A 23348-nucleotide genomic window follows, 5' to 3' on the forward strand; every position below is an offset into this window, starting at 1 on the left:
CAAATGCCCAGTATATTTCTTATTTTGATAAGTCAAAAATGCAATGAATGTCATCTTCAAGGTACTTTTATTAAATAAAAAGATGGTATCATGTGTCCACAATTCATGTTAAGAAGAGAATAAAAAAGCTCATACCTAATGCACGAGGCTCCCACTTTTGCGGGTTCTGCAAATGGAAACAAAATCCACAAAAGGTCACATATCTACAGTTCTATAAGCTATAAATGAAACTGCTAGACTAAAATCCAAACAGGGTATGGGCTGCCAACATAGGATGACCAAGTTGCATTAAAAGCAAGAAACGAACAACAAAATCAAGAATCAAATATAAATTTCCAAGACTGCAATAAAGTGCACAAATTCATTGAAAGTAAGAAAGCAACAATAAAAACACGGAAGGAAGACAAAATATCAAAATCCCATGAAGCAAATCCCTCAAAAAAGTCCATCTAAACCTAAAATCGAAACCCTAAACCAAAAATCGAAACCCTAAAACAAAAATCAAAACAAACAATTTAAAAAACTTATTGTTGGTTGGCCTTGTGAGAGTGTCTTGAGTGAGATTGAGAGTTGGAGAGAGAGAGAAGGAGAGACCTAAGGTAGCACCGGTGATGGAGGACTGGGCTTTGTCGACGTCAGTGAGTAGGATCGGTGGTAGAGAGGGCGTGAACAGCTTAGGGTCTAACCACGGCTTAGGGTGTTCAAAGGGCTTAGACAGAGAGTGGCAACTTAGGGTGTTTGAAGAACTGATGAGGGGTAATACTTCCTTTTTCATTAATTGGGTCCTAAAGCTGCGTTTACATAAACGCAACACAAACATGCTTGAAGTTGCGTTTATGTAAACGCAGCTTTAGGTAAGGGTGGCAAAATTGGATACGACCTGCGAACCCGACACAACACGACACGAAATTAGCAGGTTATGAGTTGAGTCTTAATAGGTTCATGTCATATTTGGGTTGACACGACTGATCCGTTTAATAAATGGGTTAGGTTAGTGTCAACATATGGAACCCATTTGACTTGTTTAATTAAATGACATTTTACCAATAAACCTTTCAAACCCTAGATATATAAACTTATTAGTTGTTGTGGTTTATTTTCTTTGACATATAGTGATTGATTATTTGTGATATTTAGATATGTTTTAGTTTTGAATGACTATTTTTGATAGAATTACTCGTTAGTTCTAAATTTTATATTTAAAATATTTTTTTGTTTTTTTTTTCATAAATTTTTTTTTCTTTTCATTTTGAAAATATTTAATAAATAAGTCGACACAATTGACCCGTTTAATAAATTGGTCGTGTTAGGGTTGAGGAATCTTAACCCATTTAATAAACATATCAGGTTAGTGTTGACTTATATAGTCGGATATTTATGAGTTGACACAACATGAACCTGACACGCGAACACGAATTGCCACCCCTAGCTTTAGGGGTGCCTATGGCCGCGTTTAACTCTTAAACGCAACTTTAGGATAGCCCTATAGCCATGTTGTGTAAACACGGCTTTAGGACATATATATATATATATATAAAATAAAATAAAAATTCAGATAGGCCTGTAGCCGCGTTTTTAAAATGCGGCTTAAGCAGAACCTAGCAAAACGTAGTTGTACCCACAAGAAACGCGGCTACAGAGCTGATCTTGGGCTGCATTCAGTGCACGCGGCTATACTTTTGGTGCTGTAGCTATGTTTGCGTGAAATGCGGCTCAAACATCACTCTATAGCTGCATTTTTAAAAAACGCAGCTAAAAAATGCGTTTTTTGTAGTATAGATTTAAAGTATATGGGTCTAATGGAGGTTTTGGCATTCGAGTGCAGTTTGGGGGATTTATGGTATGGGTTTACGGAACTATATCAGAGTTGTGTGGGATAGCTTTGTGAGCTACATTAGATAGGGTGGCCTTCTTTTTGTAGTGTGGTGTCATTAGAGAGAGCAAAATGATTGGTGCTTCGAGAGGCAAAAATTGAGCATGGCAAAGTTAATTTGAAAGTTCTGTGTCTGAATCTTTATATGATTGATCTTTGCCAGATTCTTTGTTTTCTATAACAAATCTAATGGCTGTTTTGGATTCCCTATGCTTTCACTAGTGCTTTGCTCTTCTTCTTCTTTTTTTTCATTATTTTATTTTAAGTTTTTTTTAGTGTTATGTATTACTATTTTATGTATAACCTGTGTACTTGAGTATCACTTTTTTTTTTCTTTAGTTAGAGTATTCATATCAGCTCATGTAAAAATTAATGTCTATTTTATTATAAGAACCTATTTTTTCTATTTTACATACTCACTTTTAAAAACACCCCATATCAAATTATTTATTTTACACTACATTTTATTAAAATATCAATTTTTCTTGATTTTTTTTTCTTTAAAATTTATCTTTCTACACACAACAACAACTATTATATAATTGGTTCTTTCATCATAAGGATACATAAAGAAAGAATAAAAGAATAAATGCAAAATAAATAGTATCATTGCAAATTAATTTGTAAATTTACACAATCATACATTGACCAATGTAGGTTGTTTTTAAGTAAAATTTTTACGCCTAGTTATATTATACACTTACTGATGTGAGTGCTCTTAGTAAACCGAGACTAGATGTTAACTTGGTCCAGAAGCTGGGTTATTAGGTCATTTTCTTTTGGGATAAAAAAATGGAAAGACATGTCTAAATTACTAATTAATTAATTTTTTTACTAGGTCATTGGTTTAACTAGTGAGCTATCAGTCGGATTTTAGGATTAAATAAAAAATTAAGTTTGAAAAATCATTAAAAAAAATGTAAATTGAAAACTAGACCTGTCTAAATTACTAATTAAATTGTTTCTAAAAAAAACTAGCCACGTTACATAAGTAATAACACTAAAAAATAAGGTAGCCAATAGCGTACTGGTACCGGTATCGAAACATTAACATTTCGAACCGGTTTAAATACCGGCCATACTGGCCATACTAGTCAATTTCGGTCAATACCAACCGATACCGAAAAAAGTTTGTTTGTTTGTTTTTTATTTTATTTTATTTTATTAAGTTTTGTAATTTTTTAATTTTTGTTAGGGCAGAATGGTAACTTATTTGCATTAACTTATCAGTATTATTTGTTTTCTTAGTATGCAATGGTAACTTTTAAGCTTTCTATTTTTTATATTGTTTTTTTTTCTTTTAATTGATACTAAAATCTAAAATCATGAATAATTAGTTCTAAATTGAGGAAATGTTTTATGGTAAACTTTTATATTTATTATAATACACACACACACACACACACACACACACACACATATATATATATATATATTTATTTATTTATAAATATAAAAAATAGCGGTAAACCCAAAACGGTACACCGGTAGTAACTGGTATCCGAAATATATCGTACCGCTGACCAAACCGGTATAGCTTCCGGTACGATATTGACTCCCTTGCTAAAAAATATGAAATAAAAAGATGTTATAAAATTACAACCAAGCCTTTGCTAACCAAAATCGTAGTAAAATTCTTGAAATTGTAGCTACAAAAGCACATTTCAAATTATAAAGTCACATTCGATGCATAGTGTATATCCAATTGTTGCCTCAATCCCATGGATTCTTATCTAAGCTAAAACTTGAAGTTATAGCTTAATTGAAAATTCCAACATTAACTTCATTAAAAAATTATCCGTTTCTATTATAAAGATGATGAAAATCAGTTGGGTTGATTTCACCGAACCAATTATATAGATAAGAGAAATGATATGTCTACAATATTTTTACAAGATTTTTACAACAAATCCTAAGTAGCAGGTTGTTATTGTTAGGGCAAAAAAGTAATCTTAGTGTTAGTTTCAAATTTGAACCAATAACAACTAACCACCTGTAATTTATTGTAAAAATGTTGTAGACATAACATCTCTCTAAAGATAATATTGTTCAAAATAACAAAATTGCTTGGGTGAAATCGACCCGTTCGGCTTTCACGGGTTGCTATTCTATTTGTATATACCAGTGTACTTGAATAGGCACTTTTATTATTTTTCTATCAATGAATTAATTACTTAAAAAAAAAAAGCAGAAAATATTATTTTCATGCTTAAACTTTATCAAAAGTTCAGTTTTTTGCCCATAAATTTTAAAAGTTTCTTTTTTGTCCTTAAACTTTACAAAATATTTTACTTCATATTATTTTTGTATATATAGGTTAGTTTATATCCTACATGGCTTAACAAAATACTAATATGGTATTTGACTTGGACCATTCCATTTTCTTTTTAAAAATTTGATCGTAAGGCATGAAATCATTGGCACACATGGAAAAAATCACTGAGACAAAATTACCTCTCAATGTCTCCCTTGGAGTTCAACAAATATCCCCAATCAGCTGAGTTAGGGCCAAGAAATAGAACACAAAAATCACCAACGGCAAAACCTTGAAAATCCCCCAAAAGGCCAAAACCCCAATAAGCCGAATTTTCAAAACTTTATTACCTGACTCTTGATTTCCAGCTATTCCTAAAGCTGGACTATCAAATAAGCTACTTAAAAAAAATGGAACTAGTCTCTCTAAAATAGGGTAAGGGAACAATTTAGAGAAGAAAACTTAAACAATGATTTTTTTGGGTTCTATATCTAAGCCCTAACTCAGCTGGTTAAGGATATTTGTTTAAGTTCAAGAAAGATATTAAGGAGTAATTTTTGTCTCAGTGATATTTTTTCCACATGTGCAATTGATTTCATGCCATGTGTTTAACTTGTTTAAAAGAAAATTGTTTGGTCCAAATTAGATACTATATCCACGTTTTGTTAAGCCATGTTGGATATAAAGTAATAAACATAAAGTAAAATATTTTGCAAAATTTAGGAATGAAAAGTGTACGTTTTAAAGTTTAGGGGTAAAAATTGAACTTTAAAAAAAAGTTTAGTGATAAAAACAATATTGAGTTTGTTTAAGTTTTATAGGTTCAATTGAGTTTGTTTAAGTTTTGTTGAAGTTGAAGGAAGAGAAACTTCGTCTCAATAATTTTTTTTTTTCATGTGTACCAATGATATCATGCTATGGGGGCAAAAACCGAAATTTTAGAAAAATTTAGGGACAAAAAAAAAAATTTGACCTTTCAAAAAATTTGAGTTTTTAGGGTTGTATTGGGAATATCCATTTTCGAAACCAAACACAGCCTAGGGTTTTCGCCTGTGTGTGTGTATCTTCAGAAAAACTCCCGAAGCCCGCAAAAAGTCCCACCTTTTACACCTTACAATCCTCACATCAACTACCCTTTTCTTCTTCTGCTAACAATTTTCCAATTCCCAGTCACAACCAAAAAAACAAAAACAAAAACAAAAAAATCACTATCACTCTCTTTCTCTCTCTCTCTTTCAATGGGTTCAGAAGAATCAGACCCAGAAGTAGAGATGTCTTCACTGATAAAGCAGCTAGCAAATTGCAACCAAACAGCCCGAAACAAAGCTCTCCGTCTCCTCCTCAAAACGTGGCTTCCTTCCCAGCAAAGTCTCTCCGAGGAAGACCTCAAAAAGCTCTGGAAAGGCCTCTTCTACTGTGTTTGGCACGCTGACAATCACTTGTTCCAGTCTCAACTCATCGACAGACTCTCCTCTCTCCTCCTCCGCCTCCCGCTGCCGCTCTCCTTCCGCTACTTGGCTTGTTTTCTTCTCACCATTCGTCGCGAGTGGCCCGGTATCGACGCGTTGAGGTTAGACAAGTTTTATCTCTTGATTCGGAGGTTTTTGCATTATTCGTTTGTTTTGTTGAAAACCCAGAAGTGGGATTTGGGTGTTTGTGTGAAATTCGTGGATTTGTTGCTGGAGAACACTGTTTATGCTAATGATAAGTTTAGGGGCAATGGGGTTAATTACCATGTTGTGTCTGTGTTCTTGGAGGAGCTTCGGGCTTTTCTTCCAGTGAGGGCCGAGGTTGTTGGGGTCTTGTTGAAGCCTTTTGTTTCGGTTATGGGGAAATCGGGGGATAAGGTTTTGTGTAATAAGATTAAGGGCTGTGTGTTTGATGTGCTGGTTAAGATGGGTGTGAAGTTGTTGGAGGTTAAGAAAGTTGGAGGGGCTGGGTGTGAGGTTGATTCGAGGGAGGATTTCGTGGTGTTTGGGACAATTGCGTTGACAATGGGGTTTTCGAAGGAGTTTTATGAGATGGGTTCTTCGGCTGAGTGCCTTCAGGGGAATAGGAAGGTGTTGTTTGGTTTGTATGAGGCGTTTTCTAAGTTGGAGAAGGATTTCGCAGCTTCCGGGGTTGAGGTTTCGATTCCTGATATCGTTGAAAATGACGAGGATGAAGAAGTGCCGACTTTGGTTCCTATTGCTCCTGAGGTGAAAATGGGTGGTGATGCTGTGAATGGGTGTGCTGATGATGATAAGGCTTTGAAGAAGTGCAAGAATAAGGATAAGAAGAAGAAAGATTCAAGTGGGAGTGGCAAAACGAGTACGAAAAAGAAGAAGAAACAGAAGAATGAGATTTCTGATATGATTATAGAGAATGGTCCTACAGGGGTAGAGAATGAGAATGTAGTTATTGCAAATGGTGACAATTCAGTTGATGAAATTGTTTCAGATGGTAGTTTGATAGAATTTAATGAGTCTGTGATTTCAAACCTCCAGATGCAGTTTGAGAAGGTGGCTGCTGAAGCGGGTTTGGAAAATGATGTTGCTAGTGCCCGCAATTTACCTAAAATTAAAGTTAATGGTACTGTATCTAAGAAGAGAAAGAGAACCAAGAGTATGGATGGGAAGCAGTCCCAAAATCACGAGCTAAATACTGAAGGGGATGCTGAAGGCGGCATGACTGCAAAGAGTGGGGAGAAGAGTGCGAAGAAAGTAAGGTTTTCCATGAAGAATAACTTGGTGTGGAAGCCCCAGAGTCCATTACCTCCACAAAGTGTGAGAATTCCTCCCTCTGTTACTCCAAGAGGAAGTGCACTGAAGAAAGGGGTACCTCCAGGTCCCATCAGGGAGATGCTTCCTGCAACGAAGATGATGAAAAAGAGAGCTGTTGCTGTAAAGAAGGTCCGGAAGGGGAAAAAAAGCATTTCTCCTGCCGCCAAACGTGTGAAGAAGTTGAAATCTCGTTCTCCTTAGTAGTTGAAATCTCATTCTACTTATTATATGCTGCTCCTAGACAAAAGAAAAAAAGGGGAAAGGAAAAAAAACAGGTAGTTTTTATGCTGTAGGTTTTTGTTTTCTTGGAACAAACTTCTCATATGTTTGGTTGTCATACTCCTACCCTTGAAGATTCTGACATCTTTTGCTCAGCTTTTATTGCCTGGTTTCTATTGTCTTCAGACTATTGAAGTTTATTTTTTCATTTGTTCATCAAGTGGAAATCCAATGTTACATTTTGATGCTAATGCCTTAAAGATGGACATTTAAATTTTTCATTGATATTGAGAATTTGCATGATATTCACTTATGATTGGATCTTTTTTTATTTTTGGGTTCAAGTGATAGTCTAGTTGTAATAACCTCCCTTGTGGTGCTCCATGTTTGTGATTCGAACTCCACCATCCCCTCCCCCACTATCTACCTATGTAAAAAAACTGCTGGATTTTTTTCTGATATCTTTCTACCTTTTGTATATCTTTTTAATTAGTATGTTATGAGCAACCCAACCCTTGATTAGGAGAGCCATAGTTTTTAGAAGATAGGTCATCGGTTGTCTCTTTCATTAAAACATGCTCTGTATTATATAGCAGCATTTTTTTTTCTTCGTTTAATGCCGTGTGTAAAACCCTTTTGCTCATCCTTATTATAGTAGGCTAATTCAATATCAAGATTCCTTTATATACTATCATTTTGTTTTGATATATGCTTTTATGATTTATTTTTTTAAGCATGCATTTTGCTCTCTTTGATGGGAATATCTTAAGTAGGAAAATCATGCCTCAAAAGTCTGAGAAGTTTAAACATGTGTTTTTAGCTGGTCTACACTTTTATCTTCTTGGTACTGCTAATATGTGCATGTTCCCTGTTCCTTCGTTTTTCTAGTTTTACTTAGGGTAAAATAATATTTAGGTCCCCTAAATTTTATCAAAAGTTCGTTTTTCATCCTTAAACTATTGAGAAGTTCGTCTTTTGTCCCTACACTATTGAAAAGTTCGTCTTTCGTCCCTAAATTATTGAAAATGTTTTACTTTCTGTCCTTTAACTTTAAAAAAGATCTTTTTTCATCCCTAAACTATTGAAAAATGTTTTTTTTTCATCCCTATTTTTGTCTCTAAACTACTAAAAAAACTGTTTACATAGTTTAAGGATGAGACAACAGAGGAAGAGCCATATAACTTATGATAATATGAGCAAATAGTAAAATCCTCGTTTTTTGTCAACTTCCATCTCAAACGATCACCATCAATCCCTAAAGGTAAATTGGCTGCCAAGAATCGAAAGAAATCATCCATCACATCTGCCTCCCAGTCATTAGGACCTCGAATAAAACGAACATCCCAAGTTCTCCCACCCCTTGCTCCTTGACATATCAAAGATGATTCTATGGACGCCTCTCTGTTTGCAGCAAAATTGTACAAGACTGGAAAAGCCAATTGGAGAGAGAGATCTCCACACCACCTATCTGTCCAAAATTTCACTCTATCCCCCACCCCAACCTTATACTGGACATTTTTGTTGAAAACTCCTCAGCCGTTCCGGATACTTCTCCACAAACCACAACCATGAGCACCCCTTCCCAACTTAGAGGTTCACCCCCCCCCCCCCCCCAATTTCTTCCCCAAATTTCAAAGCTACCACCCTCCTCCAAAGCCTATTCTCCTCGATCCCAAAATGCCAAAGCCACTTTCCTAACAAGGCTTTATTGAAGGTGGTCAATTTCCTAATACCCAGGCCACCATTAGCAATAGGCATACACACCTTATCCCATCCCATTAAATGAGTCTTAGGGTCTCCCCACAGGAAATCCCTTTGGAGCTTCTCAATTTTGTTTGCCACATGTGTAGGGATGGTGAACAGAGATAAAAAATATGTGGGAAGGCTGGATAGTGTGCTTTTAAGCAATGTCATCCTACCTCCTTTCGACAAATACAACTTCTTCCACCCAGCTAGCTTCCGTTTGATTTCTTCTGCCCACTTTTGTGGAAAGGCTTATCAGCTGTGGTGCTTTGTCTTTAGGATTTTTGGGATTTCATGGGTCCCCTCATGTAGGGTGTCAGATTTTCTATTTAGTTGGTGGAATTGGTTGGGGAAGCTTTCATCTTACATTTGGAACTTAGTTCCATTGTATTTGATGTGGTGTATTTGGAGGGAATGCAATCGGCGGACGTTTGAGGATTTGGATAGATTTGAGGACCAAATGCGTGCTCACTTTTCTGGTTCTTTGTTTGTTTGGGCTAGGGCTCGGGGACTCACATCTAGTGACTCTCTTCCTCTATTCCTTAGCTCTCTTTCTTTGTAATTATTGTCTTTTTATGTTTTTTGCTTTTCCATCTTTTTTGTACTTTTGTTATGTTGGTGCTAATTTGCATCTAGCAGTTTTTTGAATATATTTTTTCTTACCTATCAAAAAAAAAAAAAATGAACATTTTAAAGTTTAGGGACGAAAACAAACTTTTGGTAAAGTTTAGGGACCAAAATAGCTCTTCCCTTTTATTTATTATATCTTCTGTAGAATTCTTCCTTGAGATGTAATGAGATTACTCAATGCATTGAAATGTAGGTAACTTAGCTTTGCTGTGTTCTCCTATATAGGTCATTGGATGGTAGAATTTGTACAACTATCTTGTGTGATAATATATACACTTGTTACAGGGATTATCTTTTCAAAGCTTTATATGAATGGTTTACATGCCGCCTGAAAGGTGAAGATGACATGTACTGAGTTCTTGGTATAGTTGGATATTAAATTTCTATGAGATGTTGATTAAGGGTATAGCTTTTATTGGCAAATGTATTTGGCATGTAGTATTCCTTCTAAGGTAGTGTATTTTGGACCAAAAGTAGCTTAAGGGGGAGGGTTATTTGCATTGTAATTTTTTTTCAAGAGTAGTCATCTGTCACTTGCTGGTGTTTTATGTGCAAGAAAGGCAGGGATGAACTGAATAATATGAAATCACATTGCTCAATTGCTAGATCTTGGGGTTGGACTTTTTGGGAAATTTGAAGGGTCTATTTAGTGTAGCATGAAGGCATAGAACTTCCTGTTAAATTGTAATCCTGGTTCTCTCCTGTGGAAGGGAACTGATGAGTCAGCAGCAGGGATCAAGTTGGCATGGGAGCTAGTTTGTGTTCCTATTGGGGAAGGTGGTCTGGGATTGAGGAGTATATGTGAGGTGAATAAGGCTGCCATACTGAATTACAATTGGAATTTGTTTGCTAAAATTGGATCTGTGCTGGTCGCTTGTGCATATGAATACTTGCTAAAAGCATGAAGCTTTAGGGTAGTAAACATTCCTCAAAAATCAACTTGGGGCTAGAGAAAAATCCTCAGACTCAAGGGATGCAACAAGGCAGTCTTGAAGCACTAGGTTTGGCATGCGAAGGGATTTTTATTTGTGGCATGATAACTGGCACTCAGATGGAGCTTTGTTAGTTTGGTTATAGAGCTATATATTAATGTAGTTTGCATGCTAGAGTATCAAGTCAAGTGGTATTCATGAAGGGCATTTGAACTGGATGCCAATCAGATCAGAGGTTTTAGTTGGCATTCAGATAATAGTTCTTCTTTTTTTGCTAAACTTCTTAGTTCATCAGTTAGTGTTGGATGAAAATGACACTGTTGAGTTGCTTTATTCAAAATATGAAATTTAACTTTTTGAGATACTTGGAATGCAATTAGAAAAAAATAGATAGTACAGTGGTGGAGGTTGGCCAAAAGGAACACTTCACCACTCTAGATAGGCTTACTAGTTGAGGCTACAAGTGTGATGTTTTGTGTGTAATCTGCAGGAGCTGTTTGTTCCTTTAGTACAACTAGTGCTTGCTAGAGTATATAATGGAATGATCAAGTTAGTAGAAAGTATAATTCAGTCCATTAAACGAGACACAAATTCTTGAATCAATGTCTGTATAAAGGCTCTGAACTCTTTGCAAAACAGAGTTCTTTGCAACCTGTGAGGGATTTCATTTTCTTAGTCCTCAAAAGAAATTAAGAGGAACTGGTAGCAAACCTTACCAGCTAAAGGTCAGTCCTGTGGAGGTTAGACATCTCTGCTTAGGTGCTCTGTTTTCCATTAAAGTTTATATGCTCTTTGACTGGTTAAGGATGTCTGCAGCTGTTGAAGCTGCTTGTTCATTGAAAGTTTTTTTTTTTTTTTTTTTTTTTTTTTTTTTTTGTATTAGGTTGTTCTTAATAAAACTACTCATTTCATCTGAAAAATAAAATGTAAAATTAGTGCTTGTTAATAGATTCTTATTTTCTTTCCTATCCATGCATCGTAGATTTTATACCTTGTACATTCTTGAAGTTTTAATATATCTTAAGGGGCAAAACTTAGGTACATTTTCTTATGTACGGTACATTTGGTTTTCTAATCAAATTCAAACATATGCTTACATTGACCAATGAAACATAAACACTTTTCTTTTCATTGAATTTAATTGGAAAATGTAATGTACTGCATCTAAGAAACTATACCTAAGTTTTATGCTATCTTAAATCTGGGTTTATAGATTCTCAGGCAATTGTTATCTGTACTAATCATGTTTCTTAAGCGAATGACATCTGTCAATATTTTTTTTTTAATTGTCCATCTCTTTTCTTAGCTTTTGTTGTTATTTTTAAGTTTTCCATCTAATAAGGTTGACAATAATTGGAATCTAGACTGAAATAGGATTCCAATGTTATGTTTTCTCTTGCCATCTTCTCATGATGTTAAATTTCACAATGGACCATCATCATAGGGACGTACATCATATCAGTTATTTAAAACTCTTTTTGTCAGTTTATATAGAGAGAACTGAAATTCACATCAGATATACACGTGCGTGAAGTTATGTGAGGGACAAGAGCAAGAGAATAGTAGAAATTGATGGTGCAAATGGAAGTTTGCGTCTAAATGGATAAGTTGAAATGCCTGTAAAATTAGAGTAGGACTAGCTGAGCTTTTGGATGATGGGTCGTTGTTGTCCCTCATCATGGATACTTTATACAATGAATTTATGATGACTGGTTAACTACATGATTGGAGTTGATCGAGATACATTATATAATGAATTTATGGTGAAAGGTTTAACTACATGATTGGAGTTGACCCAAATGATTGAGTTAGGACTGTTAAATTTAGGTGAGAACTGAGAAAATGCAACAAGTCTCCTGTTATCAATTTGATTTCTGAAAGTATAAACACGTTTCTCAAAAAAGAAAAGGAAAAAAAGAAAAGAAAAGAAAAGAAAGATATCTGATATGGAGTTCCAAAGGTGTTAGGATGAATGGCACCTTAACGTTCAATAAACAGCTAGTAGAATTAATGATCCCTTTCAAAAGTTATGTGGACTTCTAGTTTATATCCTCATTTCAATGATTTCATTCATACCTGTATTTGCTTCCTTTGTAAATGATTTTTATTTATTTATTTTAATGTTCTTTGTTAATGATATTATATTTTACTCATGTTTAGGTGAATCCTAGATGAGGTGGTATATGGTGTTTTCGGTGCATGCATCCTCTCTCTCACATGAGAGTGAACTTTACAAGTGTGGGGTCCACCCTCATGTGAGAGGGAAGATGCATGCATCTGAAACACTATGTATTTTCTCCAGATAAGGATTATATAGAATGAATTTCATCACATCTCCTCCTTCTCAAGTAAAATTACTTAGAGATAATAATATTAGCATATAGTAATAATGATCTAAAGAATACTCATGTAATTTTTGTACATAGAAAGCATTGTTATTAAATTTGAAATAGATACCTAAGTTGGTCGGATTGTTTAATTAGATCACTTATGAAATTGAACCAATATAACCCTGTAAAATCCAATGAGTTTTTATGCAACCCGTGCAACCTGGATGGGTTGTTTTCAGTTTTCACACAACTTGATTTGTAATTTTGAACAAAATTACCTATATGGGTCCATTGCAATTTCGTTTTCTACTTCTCTTGTATTTAAAATGGGCACAATATGGTAATTTGATAGTTGATAACCTAACAGCAACAGGAGTAAAAAAGTAAAGTGCCTTGGAGTGATGTGTCCCAATCTATTCTATTGATCATTTTGTGTTATGCCTCTATTTTTCATCAATGCAATTTTCTGTAAGGGCATGTGTAGATTCGTCGACCGTTGTCCTACATTGTTGAAGTGGAGAAAATGAAGTTAAGACAATGGAGAAGAAAAGGGCTTGACGGGAATTGCTCCCTTGAGCCCTCTCCCTTTATTTATTGATTTTGTGCACTAGTATGCAACATCCCTCTCACATGTGAAGAGTGGGTAGTGGGGAAGAAGAGATGGCTTAGAGCATTAGCATCAAGTGTTTTTATTTATATATTTATTTTAAAAAAGCTATTTTGACTCATGAAATAAGTTACTTTATTTATTTTAATTCACCACTTTACATATTTTTAAATTTTTTTTATCACTTTATTTAAATATTCTTTCTTTATTTTATTTATTTATGGTTTTTCAAGACCCAACAGTCATAAAAGGCTACAAGAGAGAGAGAAATTATGAATAATGCCCAAACCGGTCACAAATCTAACACGAGAGAGAAAAAGTATGAATAAAATATACTCAAAATATGTATAGCACACTTGTTTGTACACTTCTATTATTAGAATGCTACTATAGTAAATGCCAAATTTATTTGGCATTTGACACATTTTATGAAGGTGATATTTTTTTTTTTTTTTTTGGTGTGCTAAATGCTAAAAATAGCACTCAATGCTATTGCTCTTACTGACAAACAAAATGGCACTCCTCCCTTATTTTGTATAAATGTAATGCTCTCTCATACCACAACGAAATATTCCATTACACCCAAAAAAAAAAAAAAAAAAACTCTTAGTAATGTATACAAACCTTAAGGGGGAGAGTGTCATCATTCATCTGCTGGAATCCATTGAAGACAAACTGTTTCCCTTCCTTGCTAGTTGGATGCTTCCGCAACGTCAACAATAGTGGTCATCGGCTCATTTACCCCTTTTAGGCTTCCTTGCCTGCTCCCTTTTTGGGTGCTAAGATCCAAAGTTGAGAGGAAAATAGCCCAGATTGTATACTAAGGTTCGTAATCTATCATTTAGTGGAGGAGGAAGTGGTGGGCTTGGGCTTTCTTTAATACTCAAAAGTCTAGGTTTTCTTAATGGAACTAGCCTATCTAACTATTAGATAGGCTACACCAGACAAACAATAAGCCCTTTTGATAGAAACTTATCAATAGTTCCCCAGCAACATGGCGCTTGGGAAGCTTGGACCCCATCAAGGTCTGAACAATAAGGAGCACTCCAGAACTAGTTTAGTCTAGGATTTTTTCTTTTTTCTTTTTGTTTTGTTTTGTGTGTGTGTGTGTAGCTTACACTCTGACCCACGTAGCATGGGGCTCGTGGAATCCTTTTATACAAAACTCAAAGGAGTAGTGTTTTTTCATCAATAGTGTAGGTATGAATTTGATTTTATTTTTAATTTAGAAAATGAATATTGAGTTAGAAAAGCAAGATATTGGCTTATTTATCGTATTTATGCAACTCAAAAGGGGGATTCATTTTATTCGTAATTTGAGAGAATGTATGTCTTTTTGTGAAGCCTCAAAAAGGTTAGTGTAGTTTACAATAAAAAAAAGCTAGTTGACTTATAAGATGAAAAGAAAAGGGAAAAAAAAGTATTTGTTCTAGAAGTTTTGAAAATACTTTTTTTTCTGTCTTCGGACAAATTCAATAAAATTTTAATTTATATTTACCACTCTATGCTATGATGATGGTCGTGTTACACTATCAAATTAAGACAGTAAGAAGGGGTTTGTGTGTGTGTGTGTGTGTGTGACTCAAATTTTGGCTTATTAGTCAATAACAAGAACTTTTACCAGTTGACATAACTAGAATTTACATAAAAAGATCTAATTACTAAATCATAAATCACTCACTGTAGTCAAATGAGGGAAATATTCATTTTGCCTATATAGTTGCTAACTTCAAAGAACTAGGATCCAGTTTGTGGCCATGGAGAAAAACAACCAAATTAAGGTAAATTTTTGTCGTTCCACTAAAATAAATAAAAGGAAAAAGAAGATTGGTATTTTCTTTTATCATACATAAGGAACTAAATTTTTTGCCCTCGTAGCTCTCACGTTTTATTCCTACCAATGTATATAATTACTGATCATGCCAATGAGCATTCAGGAGGGAATCCCTGTGGGAAGCGCTTGGTATCAGTGCAATAGTTGTAAATCATGTAGTTCTTTTGCACCCATTTTATTCTTTGTTGCCCTGTTGTGTCAAGGGATTGTGTCAACCAAGAGTTACCAGAGGAATTGGAAGAACATGAGGAGGAACCTGAAGACCAAATGCAAGCTTGGGCATTGAAGTTTGTATAAGAGGCCGTGAATGGTGCTTTAGTCCAATCTGTCTTCACAAGCCCACCTCTTGTGGCCCAATCTTCAGCATCCCAAAGGCTGGAATATAGCCACATGGGTTGGTTCTTCGGGAAAGGGATGCCCTTTGATTCTAAATTCTTGAACTCTCTTATTGGTGTCCCATCTACAGAGAAACTGAGAAAGAACCAAAAAAATTAATTAATTAATCTTTGTGACCAATGAGAGAGAAAGACACAAAATTCAATTTATAGGCACAACAAATTTCACAACTTGTTGAAATGATTGATTATGATTAGTATAATATCACATTTTATTAGTATCGCTATTTTACTTTTACTTTATACTAATAATAATTTATCACCTGATTGGTAATAAAAAAAATGATGTGTATTAAGACTTTGTTGGAGAGAATTACACGATGCTTAGAGGATTCCATAGAAAGGAGTAGGTGTGGAAGTCCTTGGTTGGGTCGAACCAAAGGTAAAACTGTTGCTCCCTGTTTCCCTTGCCTTGTGTGAATACATTAGTATGAACAATATAAGGGTCACCGCTTAGGTTGCCTAGAAATTCAAAGTCGATTTCGTCATGAGCTGAACCCTGAGAAGATAGCTGCAACACGCAACAAATATAGAAGTGAATTACATATAACGCAAATAACAACAAGAATAGTCAGCACCTTTATCCATTATATAGAGACACAACAAGATGAACACATATAATATGTTTGAATACAAAAGACAAACTTAAATAAAACAAAAATGACCGAGACACAAAATTTTACAATTTTTTTCATAAACTTATTAAGGTCACTTATTTTTATACACCAGACACAATCTATGGTCTCAACAGTAATAAAAAAAAAATGTTGTGAAACTTGTTGGGTGTTACTGTAAATCAAATAAAGAAGTAAAGCATGTAAACTTACATAGTAAGCAGTCACAGTTCCTGCTGAGTTACCAGGAACAAGCTTTAGTTGCATATCAATCTTTCCAAATAAGTATTGGTTCTTAGACTGAAAGCCAGAGCCAGAGGACTTATCAAGAGACAGCGTGAGAAGTGCGCCGTTGTTGAGTATTTTTGCACGCCCGTCACCCCAAGTGATGTCAAAGTTTTGGTCAAAGTTACCAGCAGATGCTGCTATTAGAAAGCTCGAAAGAAGCAAGAAAGTGGCAATTTTGATTGAAGCAAAACTATGTGAAGCCATGGTTTTGGGTTTTAGAATTTTGAAAGAGAGAGAGAGAGAGAGAGTAAAGGAAATGTGTTGGTGAAGTGCATGGAAGTGGTGAGGGTATATATATATATATATAAATATTGTTTGGAGTGTTGTATGGGAGAAGCCAGAGATCATTCAGTGGGGTTTAAAGTGGTTGAGAAAAAATGGCAAGTGTAATAGAGATTGTAGGTGGACCTGGCTCGAGTGGAAGAGTTATTATAGGGACCAAGACAGCTAAGGGAGATGACATCCAAGTGTTCTCGAATGATTTGGGTTCCTAATTACATTTTTCCACGCGGTTGTGCGGTAAGATAACTAGATAAGGCAATATCCAAGGATTCAATCCTTGCTCTGCAAGTATTAAGTACTCCACTTTGCCCTTTTCTTCTTTATAGTAAAGTTGTGATGTCTTTTCGCACCTATATATGTGTAAATAGTAGCCTGAAAACTTGAACGAAATTTTGGTTCTCAATGGAGGTTTTGATAGATAGGATAGAATTTCAATATACGAGATTTTTTCTATTATGATTGATCTTATTCGATAATAAGGAACTTCACCTATTGAAGCATTGCGAGTATTTTAGGACCTGTTTAATAAGAGATTTCTAGTAATGTTGTTTAAATTTTATGAAAATACGTATAGGTGAAAAAATATGTAAAAATATTTGTTGTAATGTTTAAATAACAGTTTTTGTTGTTTAACCACCGTTACCAAAGACCCTAGTCTTAGTATTTAAAGTATACTTTTCTCAATGGTGGTTTTGTTAAAAGAGTTTCAAAGTATTTTAGTCTTTATTGTGTACTTTTCTCTTGGTAAAACTTCTTCGTATTAGATTATCATAATAAGGTTATCAAGTTGGTCTATAATTAATAGGTCGTGACCTAGTATTTTAATGTTAATACAGTTATAGTAGTAGCCAGCCAGGATGTTCAAATACATGACGTACTTGTCTATGAATTCAAATCATTTAAGTTGTGTCGAAACAAATTTAATTATTACAGAAAATTGGTAGATGTTAGTTGACAAAAGTCAATTCTGCCAAACCTTATTCCTGAGCAGGTCAAAGGTTGCTTTCGCGCTAAGTTGGAGCTCATCTAAAAGTACCTAAAAGATACAAAATATGTGCCTCACGGTGCAATAAAGGTTTTGCCTTTGTTTTTCTAATTATTTGGTCTACCAAGAATAAATAACTGTGTACAGCGTACTGCCCCATCTTCCAGGTAACTGTCTGTCTTACTTTTCACACCAAAGAATTAATGGCCTGTTTGGAAGTTTAGAGAGAAAGGAAAATAGAGGAGAGTAAAGGGGAGGAGAGTAGTGGAGAGGAGAGTAGAGGGGAATGGTTTCCCTCCACCTTATTTGGATGTTTTACAAATTAAGATGGAAATGAGAGGAAATGATTAAAATAGACAAATTTACTCTTATTTGAAAATGGACTTGCAACATTAGTTTATTATTAATTTAGAATGGATAAATTGGGAAATTTATCTATTCAATAATTTATCTACTCTACTCTCCCTTCAAATCTCTCCAATTTGAGGGAATTAAAAATGAGAGGTTAGAGGTGGTAGAAACCCCTCCAAACTCCTCTCCCTCTTTCTTTAAAAAACTTTCAAACAAGGTAATTGAATTACTCACCCTCCCTCTACTCTACTCCCCCTCCTTTTTTAAACTTCCAAACAAGCCATAAGAGCAATGTTATTTGTCACATGATAATTTTCACAATATTTTTCATAACAATTAATTATTGTGACTTGTGGCACGTTTTAAAGATAAATTTATTTCAATTTTTTACCATACTTGTGATGGAGAAAATAGATATTTGTCCTTAATTTATGAACTATGCAGCAAAATGTTCATGTTTTGAAACTATTTAGCAAATTGTCTCTATTTTTGAAACTCGATATTAGCAATGTTGAGTTCTATACATATTTTGCCACTTAAATTTTTTTGAAAATTTAAGTGAAACTCGACATTGCTAATGTCAAGTTTCACTTAAAAATATACATAGAACTCGATTTTGAGAATATCGAGTTTTACACAAAACTCAATTTTGTTAAAACAGAGTTTTAAAAACAGGGGCATTTTGCTAAATAGTTTCAAAACAGGAGCATTTTGCTGCATAGTTTGTAAATTAGGGACAAATATCCATTTTCCCCTACTTGTGATCCAAAGAGAGTATTTGTTTGAAACCACATAATTTTTTTTTCTAACGAGTTTTACAATAGATTAAATCTTCAAAGAGATGTCTTGGAGTGCATTAGAGTTTCTGACTCATGTGGACAAATTCGTTGTTGAAGGATTCTAGAGATTCGATAAATACTGTGGTAGGAACTAGAAAGGTAAGGAAGACAAATCATCTGTACTACTCTTTGTGTTCAGTTTTATGTTCTATCAATTACACATTGTAATGTATTTATTTGACTTTTCTTATAATATATCCAAAATTTAAAATGGAAAAAAATTAAATACATAATAGATTATGATTGGTGAAACACAAAAAGTGGTACAAATGATTTGTATTGCAAAGGCAAGTAAGACGCATGTAGAAGGTTTCATAGAAAGTCAACTTGTCAAATGTTTTGGGGAAAGTCTTTTTTTTTTTTTTTGAGGTAATAGATAGAACTTTATTTGATGTAAGAAAACTATAATCAGGTACATGTATGGCCGTGTGTCACCAGACCAAAGAGAAACATTACAAGCAGCTGCTGAAAACATGACACGGTGGTTGTATAACAGAGGGAACATAGCAGCAAAATGAACAGAAAACTAACACTGTTTTTGGGAAAGTCTTGAACTATTAATGTTATAGTTTATTCCTTGTAGATTTTTTATGGGACTTTCTTTGTCCCCGTAGTGATTTTTCTTTTAGAGAGTTTCTACTTCGTCATCATATGGTGTATCTCATGCTATTATCACTTCGGGTTTTATAATTCTTTAAGTTTCTATTTTATCCTTGTAGATTTTTTATGGACTTTCTTTGTCCCCGTAGTGATTTTTCTTTTAGAGAGTTTCTACTTCGTCATCATATGGTGTATCTCATGCTATTATCACTTCGGGTTTTATAATTCTTTAAATTTCTATTTTATGGTTATTAATATTGATATTGTACATCATCGCATAATTAAGTTTTTTTTTTGAGAGAGTTTCAACTTATAACGTCCGCTTCTGATGATAACTCTTTATCATCAAACCAAGTCACTAATCAGTTTTTGGTGTAGGCAGAGATTGAACCTTAGATCTCTTATTCAACTATTAGAGACTTTATCAGTTGAGCTAATTGAAATCCACACATAATTAAGTTGATTTGGTAATTTATCAAAAAACTTACTAAATAATTAATCGAGGGGTCTAAATTGGATTTAACATGTTGCTTGCACTTTTACCCTTCTGATTCCACTTATTATAATTCCATCACTCCTTTCTCTCTCTCTCCTCAACTCCTATTCCATGTGTAATTTCCACTTATTCTTCTCGTAATTCACTCAACTCCCATGCCTTCAAGTTGCTCTTTCGTTCAACCTTTTTTTTCTTCTTCTTTTACTTTTAATTTTTTTTTAGAAACAAAGTTATTCAGAACTTCTTGAATAACTAATTATTCCTTAGGTGCGTGTAATTCCCTTTGTCCCTCCATACACTAAGTTATTATGGAAGAAAGAATTTCTTAAGGATGGCCCTAAAGTACTGGCTAGAGGTTTCAAACACAACCTATCATGCAGGATTAAGAACAACTAAATCAGCCCCGTGGGGTTTTTCACTCAACTTCTACTTCTCTTGAATTGCGAGTATACTTCTCTTTAATTGTGAGTTCTTAGGACTGTTTTCTAATCTTAATTGTGGCATGAATTATTATAAGTTTAGTAGATTAAATTTCTTGTTTCCTTTTCAAGCTCTAAATATAAAATGATGATAAATTTTGAAATAGCCAAGAGTACTTTTGTAGCTCAACTTAATTATTGGCACGTCTTAGTGTTTCTAATAGAGATATTATGAGTTCAAATCCCTCCACCCAAGTATCTAATTATTGAAAAATAAAATAAATAAATAACAGATAATTTTTGCAATGAAAAGATATTTAATTGTTGTTGGATATCAAATTCTTACCACTTTTATGATAGTTAATTAATTAATATATTAACAGGAAAATAGGGGAAAAAAAAAAATGCGAGTCATAATGTGTTTGCTCAAACCCATGAAGGGTGAACTTTGGGTTTGAGAATAATGATTTTGTTAAAATTCGAGTAATATTGACCCTAACTTGATTATTATCAAAATTTAATATAATCAACCCATCATCCAACCTAATCAACCAAATCATGATACTGATAGGTCACAATAGGGAAGTGGTTAATTCCACATGTTGCGAGTAGGACTGTATATAAACCAATCTATTTTTGAACAATTTGGGCTTAACTTGGAAAACATCTTGTTCATGTTTGTTTTTTAGCAAATGAGCCAAACTACTCAAATATAAGTTTAGACTCAATTACTAAATAAGTTAATCTCAAACATTCTTATGAAAAAAACTTGTGACTTGTGAGTATGTGGCTTAATTCAAGCATGTATAGAATTTTATTTCTATAAAAAAATATTTATATATATATATATATATATATATTTTTTAAGCATGTATTGTATTATATGTTATATGTATATGTATAAAAATTTATATAGAGTTGAAATTGGAATATGTAAATATGAAAATAAGTTCTTAAGGATGAAATCATTATTTATAATTTATCGATAATATAAATATTTAATTTTGCAGTAAAAATATTTTAAAATGAGTGAGCATCCAATAATGGGAAACTCACGTCTACAAAGTAAGGCCAAGGCGTTACTCCACCATTATTAAAAAATGAGGGCTTTTATAAGAACTAAGAACCCAACGAATCAGAGCAACATAGCAACTCATTCACTAATTAATTCAGCAAGTCTCTCTCCCTCTAAAACGTTCTTTGTGAGTGTGTCTAGACTGTGGACATTGTTTACATTGACTCAAGTAGTGTGGATCATCATTGCAAGTCCTATATGTCTTTTTCCACTTTTTGGTGGAAGCATGTGGCTGTTAAAATTAACATCTAGATGAAATGTGTGGTGCAAATTGCTTCTTTTTTTTTTGGTTAATGATTCGATGGTTAAAATGGAGAGGGGGATTTGAAGTTTGAACTCTTAATATATTTTGTTATAAATACCAAAATGTGTCAATTGAGTTACAAAGTTCTAAGCTAGAGATTTGTTCAATTAATATATTGATTGCAAGTTTACATAGTTGAGGGTGTAAAGTGCAAGTAACCCCGTAATTTAAGATGGATTTATACAATTCATTTTCTTAAATGAAAAAATTCTAAAATTTTAAGAGTAATGTTACAAACACAAATTATTTTACAATATTTTTACAAATTGCATGTGGCAAATTCTTACTAGCTCTAACATGGGCCCATTACTAATATCACATTTTACTTACAATAATTATTTGAAAAATGCTAAAATTAAACCATATCAACAGTTTGTAAAAATATTGTAAATAGTTTGTATACGTAGTATTTCTCAAATTTTAATACTCAACTTGTTTGCAATCCAAAATGTGAGAAATTGACACCAATAAGCCGACAGCCAATTTATTGGTTCAGGTAGATACATTTTAACGAGTGCCCTCACGATGTGGAAGTGGTACCTAGCACCCTGGATTCTTGAATTGATGGCTTCATGCTTTGAAAATGTTTACACAGAATAGTCAAGAATTGGAATCAGACAAATATCACAGCAAATCAGAGCACATTTTATATCGGTCTTGGAAAAGATCTTTAAGTCCTTTCACACTAGTTAGGAATATATCCAAGGTGGAATATCCATTCCAACCCTGAAAGAGAAATTATGTAGGGTTTTAGTAATTCTGGAAAACTTCTTATGGAATATATAGAAACCTACTCTCTACCAGCCCATTGCCAACTATTAAGTTTAGACTTTTGAGGTGTCTCCAAATAATTTTTAAATATTCCATTTTCTATAATATCGTTAATGCTATAAAATTAATACACAGCTGTATGTCATTTCATCACTTTTTTTTTTCTTTTTCTTTTGATAATTTGATAGTTACATTTTACAATGTGGCATCCAAGATTTGAACTCCTGAAGATGCCAAGAAGTTAATTTACAAAACGCTTGGCCATCGTCAATAGTCTTATAGAATAATATAGTATCCGTATCAGTTTATAATGCAATCCCTTTACCTACACTTAACTTTATTATATATCATCTTAAAATGCAAAGCTATCCCCTTTGATGAAGAGGTGCACATATATAGTTTGGTGTAAAAAAGAAAAATAGCTCCTCCTTTGAGGAAAAATAAAATACACTAAAATGTTTCTCTTTTCTTTTTGTCATAAATAAATTTCGTGTATGCACTTGGACTATGTGTTGAAACTTGAACTAATGATCACAATCTTTCCTAGTATATGAATTAAGGCTCTAAATGAATCATGTTGAGTTGAATCGAGTTAAAAGTCTAAGCTTTGTTTATTAAAATTTATTTTGAATACCAGTTGAGGTTAAATTCATTACCAAGTTAGATTACATTTTTAAATTTGGTTTAATTTTTTGTCAAATAAGCTTGAGCTTCTTCACGCATTACTTAATTAACTTAGTTGAAA

The 23348-nt window shown here is 33.7% G+C and overlaps 2 protein-coding genes across 2 annotated transcripts; one reads left to right on the plus strand and one right to left on the minus strand.

Moving 5' to 3' along the window:
• The first annotated feature begins 5146 nt into the window (after positions 1 to 5146).
• On the plus strand, positions 5147 to 7395 carry LOC115968638 (ribosomal RNA processing protein 1 homolog). Its single transcript, XM_031088078.1, has one exon. The coding sequence runs from the start codon at positions 5366 to 5368 to the stop codon at positions 7088 to 7090; it is 1725 nt and encodes a 574-aa protein (XP_030943938.1). The 5' UTR covers positions 5147 to 5365; the 3' UTR covers positions 7091 to 7395.
• Positions 7396 to 15126: 7731 nt separating this feature from the next.
• Positions 15127 to 16765, minus strand: LOC115967427 (probable xyloglucan endotransglucosylase/hydrolase protein 23). Its single transcript, XM_031086517.1, has 3 exons — positions 16407 to 16765; positions 15897 to 16090; positions 15127 to 15655 (listed from the first exon to the last, which is right to left on the minus strand). The coding sequence occupies exons 1-3, from the start codon at positions 16683 to 16685 to the stop codon at positions 15268 to 15270; spliced, it is 861 nt and encodes a 286-aa protein (XP_030942377.1). The 5' UTR covers positions 16686 to 16765; the 3' UTR covers positions 15127 to 15267.
• Positions 16766 to 23348: the final 6583 nt, after the last annotated feature.

The sequence above is a fragment of the Quercus lobata genome, chromosome 11 (genome assembly GCF_001633185.2).
Source record: "Quercus lobata isolate SW786 chromosome 11, ValleyOak3.0 Primary Assembly, whole genome shotgun sequence".
NCBI lineage: Eukaryota > Viridiplantae > Streptophyta > Magnoliopsida > Fagales > Fagaceae > Quercus > Quercus lobata.